Source organism: Tenrec ecaudatus, chromosome 1 (genome assembly GCF_050624435.1).
Source record: "Tenrec ecaudatus isolate mTenEca1 chromosome 1, mTenEca1.hap1, whole genome shotgun sequence".
NCBI classification, from domain to species: Eukaryota; Metazoa; Chordata; class Mammalia; order Afrosoricida; family Tenrecidae; genus Tenrec; species Tenrec ecaudatus.
The window spans coordinates 186,415,603-186,437,493 of record NC_134530.1 but is presented as its reverse complement, the minus strand read 5'-3'; the positions used below and the strand labels follow the sequence as shown (position 1 = coordinate 186,437,493).

Sequence of the window (21,891 nt, the reverse complement as noted above, 5' to 3'; positions counted from 1 at the left end):
TGGATAAGAGCCAACCTATTAAGTATGTTGCATGGTTTTAAAAATGGAGGAGGTAGCTTGATTGAGAGATTAAAGGAAATTGACATAGCTTTTATGAAGTACCTTCAACTCTAGAAGATATACTAGGCAAAATATTAATATTGCAATAATATCTCTAAAGATGGTCTGAGTAAAGTCTGCATTTAATATATTACGGGTACACTCAGAATGAATTTCACATATAGAATGTCATACAATGCAATTTAAAACATGTTTCCAACATTTCAATGATAGGAGCAATTAGTATTACACATGATTTTAAAACAAAAACCCCGAATTGTATCTTTCATTTTACTATACTTCTCGATCAACTTATAATTTTTTCCCTTAAACTCTATAGGAAACAGAATATTCTAGTGTCCCCCAATTCAACTATAATTGTTTCTTTAAAAGAGCACTCTATAATGTTTTAAAAAGGTGGGGGGAATGAAAAAGACTTTAAGATAATCACCTCTCAACAATGTTGAGGCAAGATACGCCATCCTGGCCACCCACTGCATAGAGAAAGCCTCCGAGCACTGCCACACCAACGCTGGTCCTGCAGGTGCTCGTTGGGGCCACATCACTGCTCCACTGGTTTGTTTTGGGGTCATATCTGCAAAGGGCACATCAACAACAGAGTTTATATTACACAGAGAAAGCCGGGTTGTATTCAAAAATTTAAGTATAAAAACATTTCTATGATATAAATGATTTCCTTTAACTACTGACTGATTATAGCTAAGGCATAAAAGGTCTATTTATGTATCTTTTTAAAAAATTTGCCTCTACTTAAGCAAGTTATATATAAATATCTTTCCTTTAGATAAAAATATATAGCTATAAGTAAAGGTCCCCTTTACATTCCACCCTAATTGTAACCTCTTCCCATTTTAATTCAGTACATACCTTTTCAGACATTCTCACAAAATACTTTAAAAATAGCTATATACTACACTCATATGTATTATAATTTTTTTCTTTACCAAAAAATACAATTGTAGGCATTATTCCAAAAATTTCCTTCAACATATTTCTGAGATCTATTTATGCTAATACAGTTCCAGGTGGTTTCTCTGAATTACTATATGATAGCTTCAAAATTTCTATGGAAAAATAGAATTAAAAGATAATGGAATTTCTCTATGAACTTTTGAAGTGCTCTCATGAAACATTTCATTATTTTAGGCATGCTATATATTATATAACAATATCCTTACTGATATATTTTTAAAAATCATTTATTGGGGACCCTTGCAGTTCTTATCATAATCCATACATACATTTATTGTGTCAAGCACATTTGTACATGTTTCCATCACCATTTTCAAAACATTTTCTTTCTACTTGAGCCCTTGATATGAGCTCATTTTCCTCCATATGAACCCTTGATAACTTATAAATTATTATTTTTTTCATGTCTTACAACAACTGCTGTCTCCCTTCACCTATTTTTCTGTTGTTTGTTCTCCTGGGAGGAGGTTATATTTGAATCATTGTGATCGGTTTCCCCCTTCTCACCCCCACCTTCCTCTTACCCTCCTGGAATCGCTACTCTCATTATTAGTCCTAAGGGGTTTATTCAGGGTCCTGAATTCCCTGTTTTGAGCTCTTATCTGTCTACTAGTGTACATGCTTGAGTCTAGCCGGACAGTAAGGAAGAACTGGGGTCATGATCATGGGGGGCGGGGGGAGGCATTAAAGAACTAGAGGAAAGTTATGTTTCATTGGTGCTATACTGTACCCTGACTGGCTTGTCTCTTCCTTGTGACCCTTATGTAAGGGGATGTCTAATTGTACACAGATGGGCTTTGGGTCCACACTCCACCCTCCCCCTCTTTCACATTGATATGATTTTTTGTTTTGTATCTTTGATGACTGATACCTAATCTCATCAACACCTCATGATCACACAGGCCTGATGCATTTTAAGGTATAACAATAATCTTTTTTAAAAGTCATTATCTTTACATTTTCCTTATGCGAATAGATGAGAAGTAGGATTGCTGGCTCAGAGTATGTTAATTTTTAATGCAAAAATATTACGAAGCTGCTCATTTTGGAGCTATATTACCGAATATACTCGAGTATAAGCCAACCTGAATATCAGCCCAGGCACCTTATTTTACCACAAAAACTGCATTAAAAACGTGTTTAAAAAATTTGGCTTATAAACAAATACATTCTGATTTGTTTTCAGTTTTATTAAGTCTTAATTTTACACATTCAAAATGTTGAGTGACAATTAGAGCTTTACAATCCTAGAACTTTTTTATCAGCACAAACCCAAACTCAATACCTTATAAGCAGTAATTCCTTCTTACTCCTTATTCTAGCCCCACAGTCTCTAATAAACTTGCCTAAGTCAGATAATTAATATACATGGAATCATAGAGTATGTGCCCTTTATGTTTGATTTACTTTACTCATTATGTTCTCAAAGTTCACCCTTAAAATAGCATGTATTACTTTCTTTTGGTTTTGTTTCTTTTGTGTAAAATTTTATTATTTAAAACCATGAGTCACTTATTTTACACATTTAATTTTAAATTAATGCACATACATTCAAATTCTTTATAAACTTTATCTCTGCATATCGCCTAGGCTGCATCTCCACACTTAATTAAAATAGTTTAATAGTTCTTAAGTTGTAAAGATTTTGTCATATCTATTATTATTTCATAATTTACTTATCAATACTTTCAAGTGTGCGTGTAAACATTGATAGAATGTTTCCCGTGTTTCTTTCAGTTATGAGTTAAACCTCTCTCTAGGATTCGATATGCTAAATGGTTTCATAGATGTGTTTGGGAATACCAAGAATCACCGAATCACCATATATCAGAGCCCACAAAGCTGAACAAAGGAGAGCAGGAAGCAAGAAGTTACTAAAAACGCAGTTATAAGAGTATTCCTATGTGCCAAGCAGTATGACAGGTACTGTGGAAAAAGGCATTTCAACAAACTGTTACAGTACAATGTGATGCACAGTATGCTAAAAATACTCAGGAAAGACTAGAGGACTAAGGAACTGACTCATCTGTATGGTCAGAGGTTTATGTACAAAGTAACATTTGACCTCTGAAGGATAAGTGACATTCCACAGGGAAAAACAAACAGCACGCGTGTTTGCAGGGTAAGAGTCATGCGCGGATGGTGTGTCTAAGTAATTCCAAGCACTTCTAGCGGAGCTGCAGCATGTTTCGAGAACAGTAGTGTGCCATGGGGAAGAAACTGGAAAACTAGTGGAGATCAGATGAGAAGACTTCTATGTCATGCTAAGCAGTCTAGGCTGCCAACTCGTGTCATAGACAAAATACTAAAGCAGCAACAGTCACATGTTTCCTAATCAACACCCCACATGAAAACTAAAATAGGAAAAAACACTCAAATTCATCTTACTTACCTTTCAACACTATTCAGGTAAGAGGATCCATCATGGCCTCCTACAGCATATAACAGGTCATCCAGAACACTGACCCCAACTCCACACCGCCTCTTGCTCATGGAAGCCACCATTCGCCATTCGTTAGTCTGTGGATCATATCGTTCCACACTGGAAATGGCGTCCCCACTGCACCAACCACCAACTGGAGAAATAAAAATTGTCAAGAGAATGCTTGTCCTAAAGAACACATTGTGTTCTAAGGTGTGTTCACGGTGTTAGATTTTGCAAATGTCTCTTAGAAGCAAGTTATGAGTTAAACTTATTCTGTAAATCTTAACATATTTTTAACTCTTCAAGTAAGTAAGGTACTAAAATCTTCATTTTATAGAGTAAGAAAAGAGCACCAGTTCAAAGAAGATCTGAAGGTAATGTGGTAAAATAACTGGTGTCATCAAGTTGGTGTGGACTTTAGAAAGCCATGTGACAGAAAGAAACTGCTGTCAAGGGTTTTCTTGGCTGCTTCCTTTATGGGAGCGGATCATCAGAAAGCTATGGGCATTTTCCTCTTTGCTCACGCTCTCTGATCTTGGAGAAATCCTGTAAAATTGTGTTGTACCATAGTTTCCTTGAAAATGTGTAACATTTTTGGAAGTACAAAAGACTGCATCAATGTAGTTTGTTACCAAAAGTCAAAAGAAGATTTTCCTCTTCCTCTTATTAGGGGTGATAGATTCAGACTCATTGACTCATGATCTTCTTATCGGACAATTTTTCAAAACTATGCATAAGGTTTTCAGAGGCGCCTTCCTCCAAAGTGGATAGCCAAGTCCTTCGTGGTTGTATTTTTAGTCTGGAAGCTCCTCTGTAACCTGTTCACTTCGGGTGTCACTGCTGGCATTTTAAATATGAGTGACATAACTTCCAGCATCACAGCCATGCACAAGCCACCAAAGTACGATAAGTGACAGACAACTGGCAGGCATTTGACTATAGTGTGGACTATATATAATAAACTATGGATAACCTTGAGAAGAATGGAAATTTGAGAACACTTGATTGTGCTCATGAGAAACTTGTACATGGATCAAGAGGAGGCTGTGACAACAGAACAAGGGAATACTGCATGGTTTAAAATCAGGAAAGGTGTGCATCAGGGTTGTAGCCTCTCCACCACACTTGCTCAATCTGTGTGCTGAGCAAATCATCAGAGAAACTGGATTATCTGAAGAATGTGGCATCAGGGTGGGAGGAAGGCTTATTAACAACCAGAGACATGCAGATGACAACCTTATTTGCTTAAAGTGAGGAGAACTTGAAGTACTTGCTGATGAAAATCAAGGATTGTAGCCTTCAGTAGATTACTACCTAATGTAAGGAAAACTACCTATATCCCTATTGCAATTATATTAATATATTTACATCTGTAAATGCCTACCTTTTATACACCTCTATAAATGTCTTTTGCCACCTCATTCTTTCCTGTTTCCTTTTACTTTTCTCCTGTCCCTCTACCATGTTTGACCTTCAATCAGCGTGGTACTTCCTCTCTGCTACAATACACTTGACTGAATGCACCAGGCATTCTATACCCTCACAGAAAGGTCAAGCCAGCCAGGGTAGAGTATAGCACCAACGCAACATACAACTTCCCTTTAGTTCTTTAGTGCTTCCTTTCCCCCACTATCATGCCCCCAGTTTTATCTTACAAATCCAGCTAGACCAGAGCATGTACACTGGTACAGCTAAGAGCTCTCAACACACAGAATCCAGGACAGCTAACCCCCTTGGGACCAATAATGAGTAGCAATACCATGAGGGTAGGGGGTACGTGGTGGGAGAAGGGGGAAAAAGGAGGAACTGATTGCAATGATCAAAGTACAACCTCCCATGCCAGGGGGATGAACAACAGAAACATGGGTGAAGGGTGACAGTGGATGATGTAAAATATAAATATACAAAATTTTAATAAATTATCAAGGATTTATGAGGGTGAGAGAGTTGGGGAGGGAGGGGAAAAAACAGGAACCAATACCAAGGTCTCAAGTAGAAAGCAAACGTTTTGGAAATAATGATGGCAACATATGTACAAATGTACTTGATACAATTCATCTATGGATTGTTATAAGAGCTATAAGAGCCCTCAATAAGATAATTTATTTAAAATGTTTAAAAGATTGCTATTGCTATAGTTTATTGTGCCAGCCTGGCCGATAAACACAAGTAGGATTAACTGAAGGGCAGAGGGATAAATGGCTCGGTGAGCCTCACCTTGCTTGTTCTGTGCCTCAGTTTAAAGGGGTACACTACCTGTGGGATGCCTAGCCTGTGGACTGTGTCGCTGTAAGTTGGTCCCTTTAAGCCCACACGATTGGAATGTTCATCTCTGGAGCTGGGGACTGACAGTTGATGACAGTTGGGGACCTGCCTGCTGTTTGCTGCCTGGGTATATATAGCCCAGCTCTCTCTACTGAAGGGGACTGGCACCTGGCAGCTCTCAAAACTTGAAGGACTGCTAGTGTCTCACTGCTTTATAATTTAACTGTTAATTTCTTGTATTATCTATCTGTATATAATTTAATGGTTTATTTCTTGAATTATCTATCTATCTTTATAAATATATTTATATATAATTACTAGCAATCTGGTTTGTCTCTCTAGAGAACCCTGTCCAATAAGCTGGAGAATTTCAAGATAACTTAGGAATAGTCCTTGTTATCAAGTAATTAATGATGTAGTAAAGTAATGAAACAGATATTTAGACAGTAATATATGAGATTACTAGCCAGAGTTTGATATCATGAAATCTAACTAATTTAATAGACTTTTAAAGAAGGCAAAGTATGGATGAACTAATATCATGATTTAATTGGGAAAAAAATCCAAATGAGATTTTTATGAAAAGGGTCTCACACATTGAAAACAAGTCACCTGACAACTTTTTATTGGTTGGGATTTAATACATATAACATAACCATTCATATTTCAATCACATCAAGTAGGATTGTACAATTGCTACCACAACCAGTTTCCAACCATTCTTTTCTATATGGGCTCCTTGCTATCAGCTCCCTTGTACCCTACCACCACTGTGGGCCACCCTCACCTGACAATTTATAACACCTTATTGGAGATTCTGATAGGAATGAGCAGAATAAAGATGAACCAAGAAAACCAAACTCATTGCCACTGAGTCAACGCTGATTCACAGGGTTTCTGAAAAGACTGTATCTGTTTACGGGAGTAGAATATCCAGTCTTTTGTCCTGAGGAGCTGCTGGTGGTTTTGAACTGCAGGCCATGTGGATTACAGCCCAACGAGTAACCACTACACCACTCGGGCTCCAGATAGCAGTTGAATAATTCAAGCTAAGTTAAGTTTAAATGCCTACTTCAAAGAAGCTACATTATTGTTTCTCAGCAGTTCTAAGTGGTTCCACACGTCTGGGATAGATTTGTTGGTAAAAAGCAGGAGTAAAGGAGTACAGGTCATCTGATCATAGGATCAACAGAACTAAGAAAAAAATGTAACTTTAGTATAAGTTAATGTTTTTTACCTGATTAGTATAATTATATTACAACTAGAACATTGGTATACAAATTAATACATGACTCATTTGAAAGTATCTACTGAATATTTTTAGATTAATATAAAAAATCCAAAAAAATAACACTTTTAGAAAATACCAGTGTTATATCAGGGATTAAGAGTCAACTATATACATTAAAACTCAGAAACTTCAGTGTTAAATTATCTTCAATTTTTTTTATGTTGTGGAGAATATATACAACAAAACATACACCAATTTAACAGTTTCAACATGTACAACTTAGAGATAGTTTGCTTTTCTTCAAGTTCTTTTTTCTTCTTAAATCCTTTAAAAAAATAATTTTATTGGGGCTCATACAACTCTTATCACAATCCATACATACATCCATTGTGTCAAGCACTTTTGTACCTTTGTTGCCATTATTCTTTTTCTTCAAGTTCTGAAACCATTCTTAGCCTTTTTCTGATTTGTTCCTTTCTCATTAACATAACTCACTGTCCTGTAAATTTCCTATTTAATCTTCTGAATTGTTGCTGCCAGTTTGAGTTGCGGCTCGCTGGGATGCTAGGAGTCGGCATTGACTTGAAAGCATGAGGGATTGTTTGGTTGATCTTTAAGATCGTTTTATTGGGAGCTCATAAAGCTCTTATAACAATCCTTACATCAATTGTATCAAGCATATTCATACATATGTTGCCATCATTATTTTATAAACATTTATATTCTATTTGAGCCCTTGAATATCAGCTGCTCTTTTTACCCTCCCTTCCATCCTTGTGTCCCCTTGATAAATTATAAATTATTAGTAATTTCATATCTTATGATAGCATGAGTTTTTAATAGAAGAAAATACTCAAAGCAGATTTCCCCCCTAGTTAAGTTGTTCAGTATTAAGGAGCCCTGATGGCACATTCTAATTAGTGTTAAACTGTTAACCAGAGTCCCTGGTTCAAAGCTATCACCAGTTCCATGGGAGGAGATGATGCTGTATGCTCCCATAAAAGCTTATGAAACCTTAGAAATCCTCCATTTGTACCCCATCACTCAGAAGTGACTCAATGGCAGTTGCTTTTGGTTTTTTCTTCAGGGGCTATTTATTGAATTCTTTATCAACTCTTAAAAAAAATCATTTTATTAGGGGCCTCTTACAAATTGTATGACAATCCATCTTTCAATTGTATTAAGCACACTTGTACATATGTTGCCATCAACACTTCCAAAACACTCTCTTTCTACTTGAGCCCTTGGTATTGTGATTATTTCATGACTTTCAGTGTCTGTCTGTTAACTACATTTCTGTTATTTGTTCCTCTGGGGGGTGGGCTATATATCCAAACTGTGATGGGTTACCCCTTTCTCACCCTTCCCTCTCCATCCCCCTACCCTCATGATATTACTACTTCCACTACTGTTCCTGAGCGTTTTATCTGTCCTGAACTCCATGTGCTGAGAGCTCTTATCTGTACTCCGGTATAGCTGGATTTGTAAGGTAGAGCTGGGTCACAAAGGTAGTGGAAGGGAGGAAGCATTCAGGAACTAGAGGAATGATGTGTGTTTCATTGGTGCTAAACTGGTAGAATTGTCCCTTCTTTGTAACCTTTCTGTGCGGGTGGGGGGGGGGTGTCCAATTGTCTACAAATGGTCTTTGGGTCTCCACTCCAACCCCCCTCATTCACATTGATATATATGTTGTTTTTTTGATCTTTTGATCCCTGATCCCATCGACCCCTCATGATCACACAGGCTGGTGTGCTTCTCCCATGTGGGCTTGTTTGCTTCACAGGGGCTATTTTTGGCGTGCAGTTTAAAGATTACCTCAGGGCAATACTTTCAAGAGATCATCTACATTCCATGGCTCTTACTTTGTGCTCCATCCTCCATGGCTACTATTTTTTTGTTCCTTATCACTGTGGATATCAGTTAGCCAAAAGATTATTCAAATGACAATTTATCACATGGAAAAACATGCAGTTTTAGTATAATAGTCACAGTGTATTAAAAGCCAAACCTGCAAAGAGCACTTCTCCACAGCGGATTGGCTTCCGTGGTCTTGTCCTTGGTCCCTGCATCAGTGGTCGTTCTTGAGGTAAGAGGAGGTAGTTTTTAGCCTCATCTACCAAATCTCTGTAGAGGGAAAAATCTGCCTTTATTCACAATATTTAAATAACATTGTTAGTCACGTCCTAATATGGCTTATGAATATGTAAGTATGCACAGGGGCGCAAACATAAATCAAATCAAATAATTAATGCCATCCAATATCAAAAGGGGACCAACCAAAGACCATCTATACCAATCACACTATGAGCGGAATTAGTTGGTATTTCCATGATGATGGCATATCTTACTACAAATTTGGTCTGAAATGTAACATGTTTGGGGTCAAGAATAACTAACTTTAAAAAATAATAAAAATTACAAATCAATTGCTAACCTGCATAGTTAGTGTTATCTAGTAAGTTTTATTAGATTATGCAAGATAGTGGCAAATCAGCACATCAGCCAGGGTACCAAATATTTGCTAGATCAATTAAAGTGACAGAATTGAGCCAAAATTCTTATTATTAAAAGTAAACACTATTTCATCACTTAATGTTAATTTGTTTCTGGTATGAATCATTTACTCTTAACAAGTCCACCGAGGATGAAGAAAAGAATTTTTTTCCTGTCTAATTAAGGTACCTCAAGGGAAACAACTAATAATTACTTTTCCTAACTACAATATTCTAATACTGTATAAACAATTAATTCATTTAACTCCTTTGAGCGTTTTAGCACTTGATTGAAGCAAATTCAATTTGTTTCTCTTTGCTGTCTCAACTCTGAAACTGCTTCCCAAACTACTCCACATTTTCACTTCTTTAGTTATATTACAAAGAGTAATGCCTGCTAGGCCAGTCTCAGCCATGACTCAATAATGCATTTTCCAATATGTGGCTTTGCTAGGCAGCTTCTAAATTTACCTACCCTGGAATAAAAACAAGCAAAACTCCCCCAAACCGTGCCAATGACCAAGAATTTCTTCTAGCTTCTCCAGATTTAAAAAAAGACGGTGATCTTTTAATAGTACTTTTGAATGGCTTCTAAAAAGAGTACTATCACGGTAATAATTAGCAAGCCAACACAAATTTAATAGCAACAATAACACAGCTTTATGTTGGTCCGTATTTCAAGATATCAGTATATATGAATTTAATACACAAAACAGCCCTATGGAATAGGTCCTGTTGTTAACTCCATTTAACAGATGGCAAAGCTGCAGACCAAAGGTTAAAGTAACTTGCTTAAGGGCACACAGCTAATACATTGTGAGGCCAGAATATTAGGAAAGTGTTTCCCTTTTTTTAGAAGTAGTTTTAGGAGTCCTTTGGGCACTACTGGGTAGGCATTAGACCACTCGCCACAGGTCAGCAGATGAAACCCAGCAGCTGCTCTGTGGGAGAAAGGTGCAGTGGTCTGTTCTCACAAAGATTCAGGCTTGGAAAACCCACACAGGGTCTCTCTGAGTCAGAATTGACTTGATGGCCGTAGGCTTGAGTTTTAGAAGTACCCTTACTCTATGCATCAGAATCACTGCAACTGATTTATATTTTATAAGTGTGAGAGGCCGTCCCTGTACTGTTTTCCAGACCTCAGGACACACAATCTATACAGTGTTCCTTTTAAATATTTAGGGGGATTAAAGGTTTTTAAATTTTTTTTTAATTTAAAAGATTCATACCTAAAATCTCTATCTGGCATATCCTGTTAAAAGAATAAGCTTCACTGAAAAGAAACACAAGTGGACCTACATGTCCTATTTCCAATCTAGGATCAGGAATAATTCCAAGTCTCACCAGACACTAAGGAAGATCCAAAGGTCAGGGAAGCTTAAGGAGTTCTGCCTACTGACTTACTGTTTCATTTGTAATATTTAGAACGTGCTAGACAAAATCTGCTTATAAACACTAAGATCATTTCAGATTTAAACCCAAATCTTAAAAATGTCACACTGGTAAAAGTGATTTATTGTATTTTGTATGTATTACAGGAAAAAAAACAGTCAATTTAAACAATGTGTGTATGTATATATACATGCATTTAGTTCCTTTATCAAAAAATTTGTGGAAACTACTTCACCAAATTCAAGTAGAAATCTTTCCACAGCTATTCTATGATGATGGTAGATCTTTAACTCTGTTCAGAATCTTACAAAGCAAGGTTGTCCCTATTCTCCAACTAGACATACATGATGGTATTTAAAAGTTTCCACTGACAAAGCCAACAGGTATTATTTATATCAAGAAAAAATATTAGCAAAGAATTGTCTCTTCAAATTCAAGCTTGCATTAAAATCTTAGACATCTATCTCTTTACTGTCACTTCTACATCAATAAGCACCACACATTAACAAACTATTGGAATGGGATGCTGGGAGCTCAGCCTCCTCTTCTTCCATCTCCTCCTCTCGACCACAGCCCAGAGGAAAAACCTGTTACATTTTAATATGCTGCCCTGATTTCAGCACTAAGAAACACAGTATTTAGGAAGCAACCCAAAGAAGGAAATGAAGAGAAATGAATGCAGAATTGTTGGCTTTTCCCTTCTGGGTCATCCCATACCTGCATTCTTCATCACTTTTGATGAGAGGGTCAGAGCCTACGGTTCCCACCAGGAACTTGGGACTAAGCAAAGGGAGGCGAACATGTTGCAGCACCTGTGAGACAATAAACACAATTAGGAGCCCTGGAGGCACAGAATGTTAAGCATTGGACAGTTCAAACTCTCTCTCTCTCACACACACACACACACACACACACACACTCTCTCTCTCTCTCTCTCTCTCTCTCTCTCTCTCTCTCTCTCTCTCTCTCTCTCTCTCTCTCTCTCTCTCTCTCTCTCTCTCTTAGAATCCCACAAGGATGTTCTGCTTTTCCTACAGCGTCACCATGAGTCAGAATCAACTCCAAAGCAGCGAGTTTGGCTTTTTGGTACTAGAAGCATGCGTTCCCATTCAAAAGTAAAGAGAATGGATCACTGCAAGATGGCCAAGGAACTTTTGCCCCCACCATCTGCATAATGCTCATTCTGAAATCTATACTGAAAGAATATACTCCAGGGACAACAGACCCTCTCATCTAGTGCCTTTAAGTTTTAAGGTCCCCTACTACCTTAGTAGTAAAGTATATAGTTATTTACATAATTGTAGAGTAGAAAGAGCTAATCTTGATTCCCAGAAAGGGAGGAAATGTCTACCAGGAACTCAGATCCCATCAACAGGTACCTCTCTCTTTCTTATGAAGCTAAACTTCTATAGGTTAAGGTATACAGAAACCCCAGGCCCTTTGTTTCTTTCACTTATGGTTTAGCAAGAGGAGCTCTGGTGGAGTAGTGATTACAAGATGATCCACTAACTGCAAGATCTGAAGTTTAAAACCATCAGCCACTTCTCGAGGGAAAAAGTGGGGTGCTTTCTAACCCCATAAACAGTAACAGTTTTGAAAATTCAGAGAGGCAGTTCTGTCCTCCCATATAGGGTCACTATCAGTCAGCATCGACTCTATGGCAGTGAGTTTGTTTTATATGAGCATAAAAGATATTTTCTGATCAATTTACCTGGGGGCAATGGTCTTATTGGGGGATGGGTAAGCTGGTCACAGACAGAATTTTACCCTTTTCTCTCCATCCAAATTACTGTATAAGTAGTTAGCGTTTGTGAAAATGTCACCGAGTAAATGCCAACTACTTATGAGAGCTATAGCCTTGAACAAACTTACGTTCGATTTTCATCTTTTTTCACTACAGTGGATCATGCTCACCTGTTGTGTTACTGTTTGGGGATCTAATTTAAAAATAGTGTATAAGAAAAAGGGTAACACAAGCAGTAAAATAAACAATTCCAATCACCAGTTCTGTAATATTTGGGTCACTGGAAAGTTAAAAGCACATAATATCCCTTAAATATTGCTACTTAATATTTAGTAATATCTTCTAAGCTATAAACAGCCTAAATAATTTGATTCAGAATTAACCTTTGACAAAGACATTCCATTAAATTGGTGGAAACTACAGTCAAAACAAGAGTGGACTTAAGCATTTCACTCAGTGATCACTTAAGTCTGGCATCGTTCCTTTGCCCTTCGAAGTATGGTGGGGATAATTCTCTCACACTCAGGGTTTGTTTTGTGCTATCATGGAGCTCATGAAAAATCGAGACAAGTAAAGGAGCAAAAAGTTCACAATGGTAAGTAGTCAGAATGTCCTAAACACTTATTTCTCCAACTCCTTGCCATCTCTCAGCGAATCACGCACATCCTTACCTGGGGTAGTTGAGGCCGCCTCTCCTGAATACTGTATTTGACCCAGGCCATCACTGCATTAAACACCTGCTCTTCACTCCGAACGTTCAGCTCATCACTAGATATTATATCAATGAGTTGATTGGCTGGAAGCAACATAAACTCTTCACTTTCCATCACCTATTAGTTAAGAATGAAAGAACAACAAACAAAAATAACCTGTGGTCACATTTAATTTATGGTCAACATTTTTCTTTAGGGCGATGAGGCAACATTCTTTTTCTGGTAGAGGGGAGCTTCAAAACAATACCAAGAGATAAGGAAAAAAAAATCTAACGAGAAGCTGAGTATCTGCAGAGGAAGCAACTAAAATTGAGGAAACTAACAATTTGTGATTCATGAAATTTTTTTCTAAAATGAAAAATCATTAAGATAAAAACATAACTAAGATAAGTCAAACTAATTGTGCAAATTATAACTCCAGAAATATCAGGGTTATATTAAAAAATCGGGAAACAGTTTCAGAGAAAGATCAGTTGCTAAAACGGCAATGTATAAGGCAGAGACATCAAGAGACCACTTTAAAACAAGGATGAGGGTGTCACTTTAAAACAAGGATGAGGGTGTCGGCAATTCTGTAAGCATGAAAGAGAGCAGCCAAGAAAACCAAACCATTTGGATAGACCATGGGGGGAATCCCAGGGAGCAGTTCTACTCTATCCTGGGAGGTTGCTATAAGTCAGTATTGATTCGATGGCAGTTTGGTTTGCTCTGAATACAAGCTTCCTTCCTTTCAGTGTGTACGTAGGGTCTGCCAGTCAAGTGATACCATTAGGGACTTTGGCAATGGCTGCTGCCAGACGAATGCCATAAATGTGCAAAACAGATTTTTAAAATTAATGTTATAAAGTGCAATACAGACTAATGAGGTAGTTGACAGGTGAGTAGTAGTGTATGTACAGTTAATTTACAATTATGTTCACTGGTAAGGATTCTATGAGAGAGAAATCCAATGTTGTTTAGAGCAGGCGTCCTCAAGCTATGGCCCGCAGGTCACATTATCCGGCCCACTGGGTGTTTTTGCCCCATTTTGGTTTTTTACTTCAAAATAAGATATGTGCAGTGTGCATTGGAATTTGTTCATAGTTTTTTTTTAACTATAGTCTAGCCCTCCAAAGGGTCTGAAGGCCAGTGAACTGGCCCCGTTTAAAAAGTTTGAGGACCCCTGTTTTAAAGGATAAATTGTCGGAAACAGACTAGACAGATTGTTGAAGGAGCCTTTGCCTAATGAAATGAATCTATGTGACACGCACAACAGACCCATGTTTGTTGAGAATTTTTCATCAGCAGAGATTGGGCTAAATGGGGCAGACAGAGTGGAATGAAAGAATGTTAGACTTCCAAAATGCTAAAAGAAGGAAATGCTAGGCTAATAAAATGACTCAGCTACAAACACAAGCTACCGTTCATGAAAAAGGAAGTTGGGACTACTGAGAGTAGCAGGTGAAGCTGCAAGGCACAGACCATTACCCCAGGCAATGAAACCTAAGGCAGTTTTCCCTTTGTGGTTTTAAAATTGCTTGGGGTCAGTGGCTCATTTTTCTGTTAATGCCTCTTCCTATTCATTTTGTTTTTCTAATGTTTTGTATTTAATTTTTGAGATTTAAGGGAATTGGTTCCTTTTTTGTTTTGTTTTGTATGCTCCAAGTAGGTTTGCTGATTTGGCATATTATTTTAAAAGTTCATTTATAGTGTGTTTATTTTTTCATTTTTATGCAATTAAATATATAATTCTCATTTTTATACAATTAAATATATCATTCTCTCCCTTTACAGTTTATGGATTGCAATCTGTTCAAACAAGAAGAAGGGCTTAATCTGTAGGATGACAGCTTCCAATTTTAATCTCAGGTTATTCTTTTCTAAGGAGTCTTTGGTGGCACTAATGGTTAAGCACCAACAACTAGCTAAAAGCTGTTCAGTTCCACTCAGAGGCGCCTCGGGAGAGGCCTAGACGTCTGCTTGGGAAAGGCCAGTCTTGAACCCCTACAAAGCAGCTCTACTTTGCACAGAGGGTGGTCATAATTTGGAATCAACATGACAGCAACTGCCACCGTGATCACCTCTCTTCTGAGCGTTAGCCTACTGTACACAATAGCCTACTGTATCTTACATGCTTCCCAATTTTGCCACATGTAAAGCGCAACCCACGCCCTGACCTTCTCACAGTGCTGCTCTCTCCAGTATTTATCTGTAGTACCTATTTCCTGATGGGAGGATGCTAAAAAAATGAGTATGTGTATTTGCAACTTGACAGATGCGGCCAACTTTCCTTTCACAAAAGTTATACCAAGTTATATTCATACCGGCAGTATCTCCCTAAGACCCTGACAATAGAGTACGCAATCCAACGTCCAGGTACTTACAATATGATAAAGAAGTAATACTTTCATGTACTTTGTTTCAGTTATTTTAAATAAGCATGAATATATTTTCCTAAGTTCAAGGGCAATTTGACTTTATTTTTTATTTACTACCCCTTTTTCTGTTAGGTCCTTAGTTTAGGTTATTGATTAAGCCAGGAGCTCTTGATATATTAAGGAGATTAACTGTGATATAAGCTACAAGTACTTACCCCAGTTTGTTTTTTAACTTCTGTTTTGTTATACTAATGTGCAAGGTTTTTATTTTTGTGTAGCGCAATCTATCAAACTTTCCTTATGCTTTCTGGATGTCAGTTAGAAAGGCCTTTACTTCAAGGTCATAAGGGAGTTACTGTTTGGTCTTCTAATATTTTCATGGTATTATTTTATATATTTCAATCTTTGGTCCACTGGAGATTATCTTGGTGGATGGGGGAAGAGACTTTGAAAATTATTGGACCACATTATTCCTTTACTTAGCACTCTAATGTTTTTCTATTGTATTTCATATTAAATCCAAAACTCTTAACAGTCTATGAACAAGTGTGAATCAGCCTGTTCTTCCTATGAAATTGTTATACAGCATCTTTTCCACCCTTGAGTTTGCTGCTTAGGGCTCAATGGATTGTTTTTGTTCTCAGTTCTTCAAAATAGCTATCTATGCTTTTTTCATGTCTCATATTTTATATGAGCTATTCTAGTACCCAAATGAAACCTCTGAAAAATATCCTGAAGAAGACTGGTGGCATAGTGGGTTACGACTTGAGCTGCTAACTGCAAGGTCAGCAGTTTGAAACCACCACTCCAAGGGAGAAAAGTAAGACTTTCTACTTCTGTGAAGATCGACAGTCTTGGAAACCCACAGAGAAGTTCTACTCTGTCCTATATGGTCGCTGTTAGTAGAAATTGCCACAGCTACTTTAAAGACCTAAATTACTTACATAACTACACTTTAATTGGCTATCTATCTTTCCTGCTGGGTTACAAACTTCACAAGGGACTCTAGGTCTATTGCTCCTCAATATGGCCTCACATCCCAAGGTCAGTGGCTGAAACACAGTAGCTTTACAAATATTTATTCGTTAAATGAATGAAACAATCAAAAAAGCAAGATGTAAGATTCTTTTGATAAAATCTAAATGCGATTTCTTCTGATTATTCGTCAAATAACCTCTCAACTATAATTTAGTCTGCAAAGCAGTCCATATAATCAGTCATGCAAATGACTGACAGCAGGCATTCTATCAGATACAGATCCCTTTATGAATTAATAAACTGTATTTGGGCTTATAAATTAAACTTTGATGTTTATGATGAAAATTTATGAGTAAATCCCTAAACTTTTGCTAGAACAAAAAATTGGTCTCTAGAATAAAAATAATGGGCTTAGAATTTATAATATTTCCTTTGACATTACGAGTTATAATCAGCAGTAAATATTCAGACAGGTATGGTAATCAGCAGAATATGAACCCATACTATTCTCCTGAGAAATAGATTATGAATGTATTCAAACTGCCAAGGAAAACTCACCTCTTGAAAGTTATGTTGCGTGAATTTGTCTGCTATCCTTAGCAACTCACGACACGAATGCGTGTCAGCAAAAGCCCGAATGCCCAGGCAGTTAGAGGGATCTAACTGTCTTTTTAAGAATTCACAGCAGGCTTCTTGTATTTCTGCCAGCTGGAGGAGGCAGGCAGCTGGCAGGAGGGTCTGAACATTACCCTCTTCCACAGTGATCTGGGAGGTATACGCAAAGTCAATCAGTAGTTCCATGGCTCTCTCATCTATGTCTCGGATCACGACTTCTGTCTGACGGCTCTCTGCCAATTCTCCTGTAAACATAGCTCTAAAGTATGGACTGCAGGCTGACAAAATGACTCGATGGGCGTATATCTTCTTAGCACCCACAACTAGCACCACATCACATAGCTCCCGGTGCTTTCTCAGAAGGTTAATCACTTCCAAGGTTTGTCGAGGATGCTTGTCTGAGATGTAGGGCATGCGGGCAGGTTGGGGAACCCCTTCGGGTAGTTTGTTGGGGTCTCCAAGGGTGCAGCGGCTTGTTACATCCATTCCAGTCTCTCCTGGTCGAATGTTGGTACACCTGAGGAATTAGGGAATAAAGAGAAAATGGCAATATCATTAGAAGCTCATGTTTGCTCTAAAGTGTTCATAAACCCAGAGATAGAAATCTGTAAATACCCAAAGAGAGAAGTAGGTCTCTAGAAAGCTACTTTTCTCAAGACTTTAGGAACCACAAACTTTCATAGTCTCTTACAAAGAGGAATGGCATCAATCCAAGTCACAGACCTTTTACTATGTACTTTCTCTCTCTCTCGCTCTCTTTCTCTCTAACACACACACACACACACACACACACACACGAGTCTTTTATTCTAGAAATAGTAGTCAGACTGTGTTGGGCCATGTCTCTTATAACTGTTCGTAATCCATTAATGGAGTTATATAAGAAATATTTATAAGTGATTCTCTGCATAAAACAGCTATAAACTTTCATTCCTTTATTTGGTTTGACCCAAATCTTGATATTTATTAATTTTCTAAAATACATTTGAGGTCGAATTCTCATTTTCACTGCATATTTGAAGTTTTTCTAGGGTAGAGCAGAAAAGTCTATAAAATGTAGCTCATATTGGCTAAAAAGATTGGAAGTAAAACAGAGAAGGACTCAAACAAATTGAATTTATATGCAGGGCTGTATTTCTTTGATTGGAAGATGTATCATTTTCACAGCTTAAAATTTCTGAAATTGGGAAGCATATAAACTAGATATCAAAGAAACTTGCCAGCTGCCAGGGACAGAAACTGAGGCACTGCTGTCACTGTTCCCACACAGGGAACTCAGCTACATCTCAGACATCAGCATTTTCAACGTCCAGGGAAGCCAACGTGACAGGTTGTTCTATCAGAAAACTGCAGTTGAGTGCTTTTGGTGAACTTTCAAGGGAAGAAATTTTACTTCAAATGATTCATAATTAATCTTTAACAGCTCTATCATTTAATCAAATAGCATATATGTCTTTGTTATGTCTTATAACTAGAGAGTCAATCACAATGGTTCTAAAGAAGTTAAAAAAAAAGTAGTGTGGCATTGTTATGCTATGAGTACTTGTTGAGGGCCAAAAACAGTTCAGGGGATTCATTAATCCCTGAACAAGAAAGTTTTAGACTCAAACTTTGATTGGGACATGGTTAGAGAGACAAGTGGATAAAGGTGCGCGGCAGTGTCAGCTTTGTGTTCCTTACTCACCCACTGACATCGAGTCAATACTGACCCATCGCACCCGAGTTACTGCGACTGTACGCTTATGGGAGTAGGAAGCCCAGTGTTTCTTCCATAGAGCTGCCGGTGGCTTCAAACTGCGGATCGCAGTCCAACTCGTAACCACGACAGCACCAGGGCTCCCGTTTGTGTACCTTAAAGGCAGTATTAAAATTTCTAAAAAGTTGTTGTTAAATCTACTATGTGTTTTAGAAGCACAGAAACAGAGAAGGTAACCAGCGTTTATAATAGCTTGTTCCCCACAAGGGAAAGAATCAAATCAAATAATTTGAAAGACAACACTGACTGAAAGAGATGAATGAATATAAAGAATTAAAATCTGTGAGGCAAGCCACAAATTTAAAAACATGTTTTAATGTGTTCTAAATTAAGCATCCTTTACCCCTAGTCTGCTCCCTCAAAATAGGATATTATGGTATTAACTTTTTAAAACATTTAATTAGATTCTAGCAATAGCATAATAAAGTTTCAAAACAGGATTCTGAAACCAGATAAAACTTGGTTGGAATTCTAATAATGATAATTACTGAACAAGTTACTTACCCTTTTTAATCTCAGGTTTAAACTCTCCCACAGAGCTAAGATTCTACCACCTTAAGCACAGATGAAGGAAACTGCAAATAAAAGTTTCCTTTTATTGCCTGCTACATACATGGGGCTCTACACATTTGGAGGAAAAATTCCATTATCTTTTAATGCCATTTTCCCACAAACTTTTAGAAGCCCCCTCATACTACTTAAAATTGTAGTAATTGTAGAAATAAAACCTTTTATATTCACATTGTTATAACGGGGGCAGTCGGTTCTCACTAATACAATAGAACACAGTATTACCAGGTCCATTTTAGGATTCATCCATATTAAAAGTAAAATCCAAGTTAATAGGCTTCAATTATTTAAATGAAATTTGGATTGACAATTCAGCAAGTGTGGATTTAAATTAGACTGTTTTAAAAATAATTTTATTGTGGTAAAATATATATATGAAAAATGTATCATTTTAAATATTAAGGTACACAACTCAGTGACATTAATTGTATTCACCAGGTAGTACTGCCATCACCACTATACATTTCCAACAGAAACTCATACCCTTTAAGCAGTAACTCCCCAACTCCAGCTCCTATAGCCTCTAATCAATGTTTTCCCCATGCCTTTGTTGACTCTATGTATTTCAAACAAGTGGGTTCCTACGCCATTTGTCCCTATGTGTCTAGCTTATTTGGTTCAGCATGTTTTCAATTCATTCAATTCATCCTTGTAGCATGTGTACCAGAACATTTCATTTTTCTCTTTTGCGGAATACCATTTCATTATATGTTTGTGCATGCACTGCAACAAACACTGGTGTTCAGATATCTATGTCCCTCTTTTCAATTCTTTCAACTGCATGACAGTGAGTTTGGTGTTAGTGGAATTTCTTGGCAATAAGATAACTCTATGTTTAACTTTCTGAGGAAATGCCAGGCTGTTTCCACAGCAGTTGCACCATTTTACATTTCCCCTGCAAATACTCACTCGAGGATTTAAATTTTTCGACAGCCTTGTTAGAACTTATTTTTCTTTTAAAAAAATCATTTTATTGGGAGCTCTTACACATATAACAATCTACAATTCAATTAGATCAAGCATAATTGTACAATTGCTGCCACCATCAGTTTGAAAACATTTTCTTTGTTCTTGAACTCTTTGATATCAGGTCCCCTTTATCCCCTCCCTTCCCCACCCTACTCCCCAGGAATCCTTATTATTATTTATGATTATTATTTTGCCATATCTTATGTCATTCAATGTATCTGCTCTCCTACAATTCTCTTATTCGTTCCCCTCAAGTGGGGTTATACAGTCATCCTTGTTACTGGTTTCCCCTTTCCCCCTTTCCAGTACCCTACAGGAATCATTACTTCTGTTACTATTTCTGAAGGGTTTATTTATCTTGGATTCCATGCATTAAACAATCTTAATTAAACAAATGAACACACAGGTCTAACAAGATTTATGAGGTAAAGCTAAGACCATAATAGTAAGGGGAGGAAATATTAAAGAATTAGAGGATAGTTATGTTTTATCAGTGCATTTTTCTGATAATATCCACCCTAGTGGATATGATATAATATCTCATACATAGTTTTAAATTTATATTTCCCTATTGACTATTTTTAATGTGCTTATTGGCTATTTCTATGTCTTCTTGAAGGAATGTCTATTGAAGTCTTTTACCCATTTTTAAATTGAGTTTTTTTTGTGTTGTTGTTAAGTTGTAGGAGTTTAAAAATATTCTGGATATTAAACCTTTATTAGATATATGGTTTCCAAATATTTTCTCTCATTCTGTACATTATTTTTGTACATTATTGATATACCTTTGAGGTATAAAAGTTTTAATTTTTGATAAATCAAATTTATATTCTGTTTCATTGGATATACTTGTGATGTCAGCAATTCCATATAAATTTTAGGTCAGGCTTTTCCATTTCTGTTCCCTTGCCCCTAAGAAAAGCTGTTGGAATTCTGGCAAAAGTTGCATTAAATCTATAGATCCCTTTGATTAGCATCGACGTTTTAACAATCTTGTCTTATAACTCATGAACATGAGATTTCCATCTAATTATTTTTTTCTTCTATAACTTCTTTAAGTAATGTTTTATAGCTCTCAGCATATGTCTTTTACTATTTGCTTACATTTATTCCTAAGTATTTTACTCTATTAGGTGTCTTACTAAATGAATTGTTTGCTTAATTTGTTTTCCCGACAATCATTGCTGGTATATAGAAGAAACACAATAGATTTTTGGGTGTTGATGTGGTACCCTGTCACTTTGCTGGATGTATTTATTATGGTTCTAGTCGTTTTCTTGTGGATTCTTCATATTTTCTATAAATAGAATCATATTATTCAGTCATGTCATTCTCCATCCTAGTTGATACCT

The 21,891-nt window shown here is 37.0% G+C and overlaps 1 protein-coding gene across 2 annotated transcripts in view; it reads right to left on the bottom strand.

The window, feature by feature from the left end:
- The window catches only part of KLHL20 (kelch like family member 20), a 72,044-nt gene that overhangs the window by 23,494 nt on the left and 26,659 nt on the right, over positions 1-21,891 (bottom strand). For both annotated transcript variants that reach the window (XM_075527661.1, XM_075527654.1), the window contains 6 exons: positions 17,188-17,761; positions 13,253-13,411; positions 11,555-11,649; positions 8,962-9,077; positions 3,425-3,608; positions 491-634 (listed from right to left, as the gene is read on the bottom strand). In XM_075527661.1, the coding sequence (XP_075383776.1) occupies positions 491-634; positions 3,425-3,608; positions 8,962-9,077; positions 11,555-11,649; positions 13,253-13,411; positions 17,188-17,730 (1,241 nt within the window). In that variant the 5' untranslated portion in view covers positions 17,731-17,761. The remainder of the gene's footprint in view (positions 1-490; positions 635-3,424; positions 3,609-8,961; positions 9,078-11,554; positions 11,650-13,252; positions 13,412-17,187; positions 17,762-21,891) is intronic.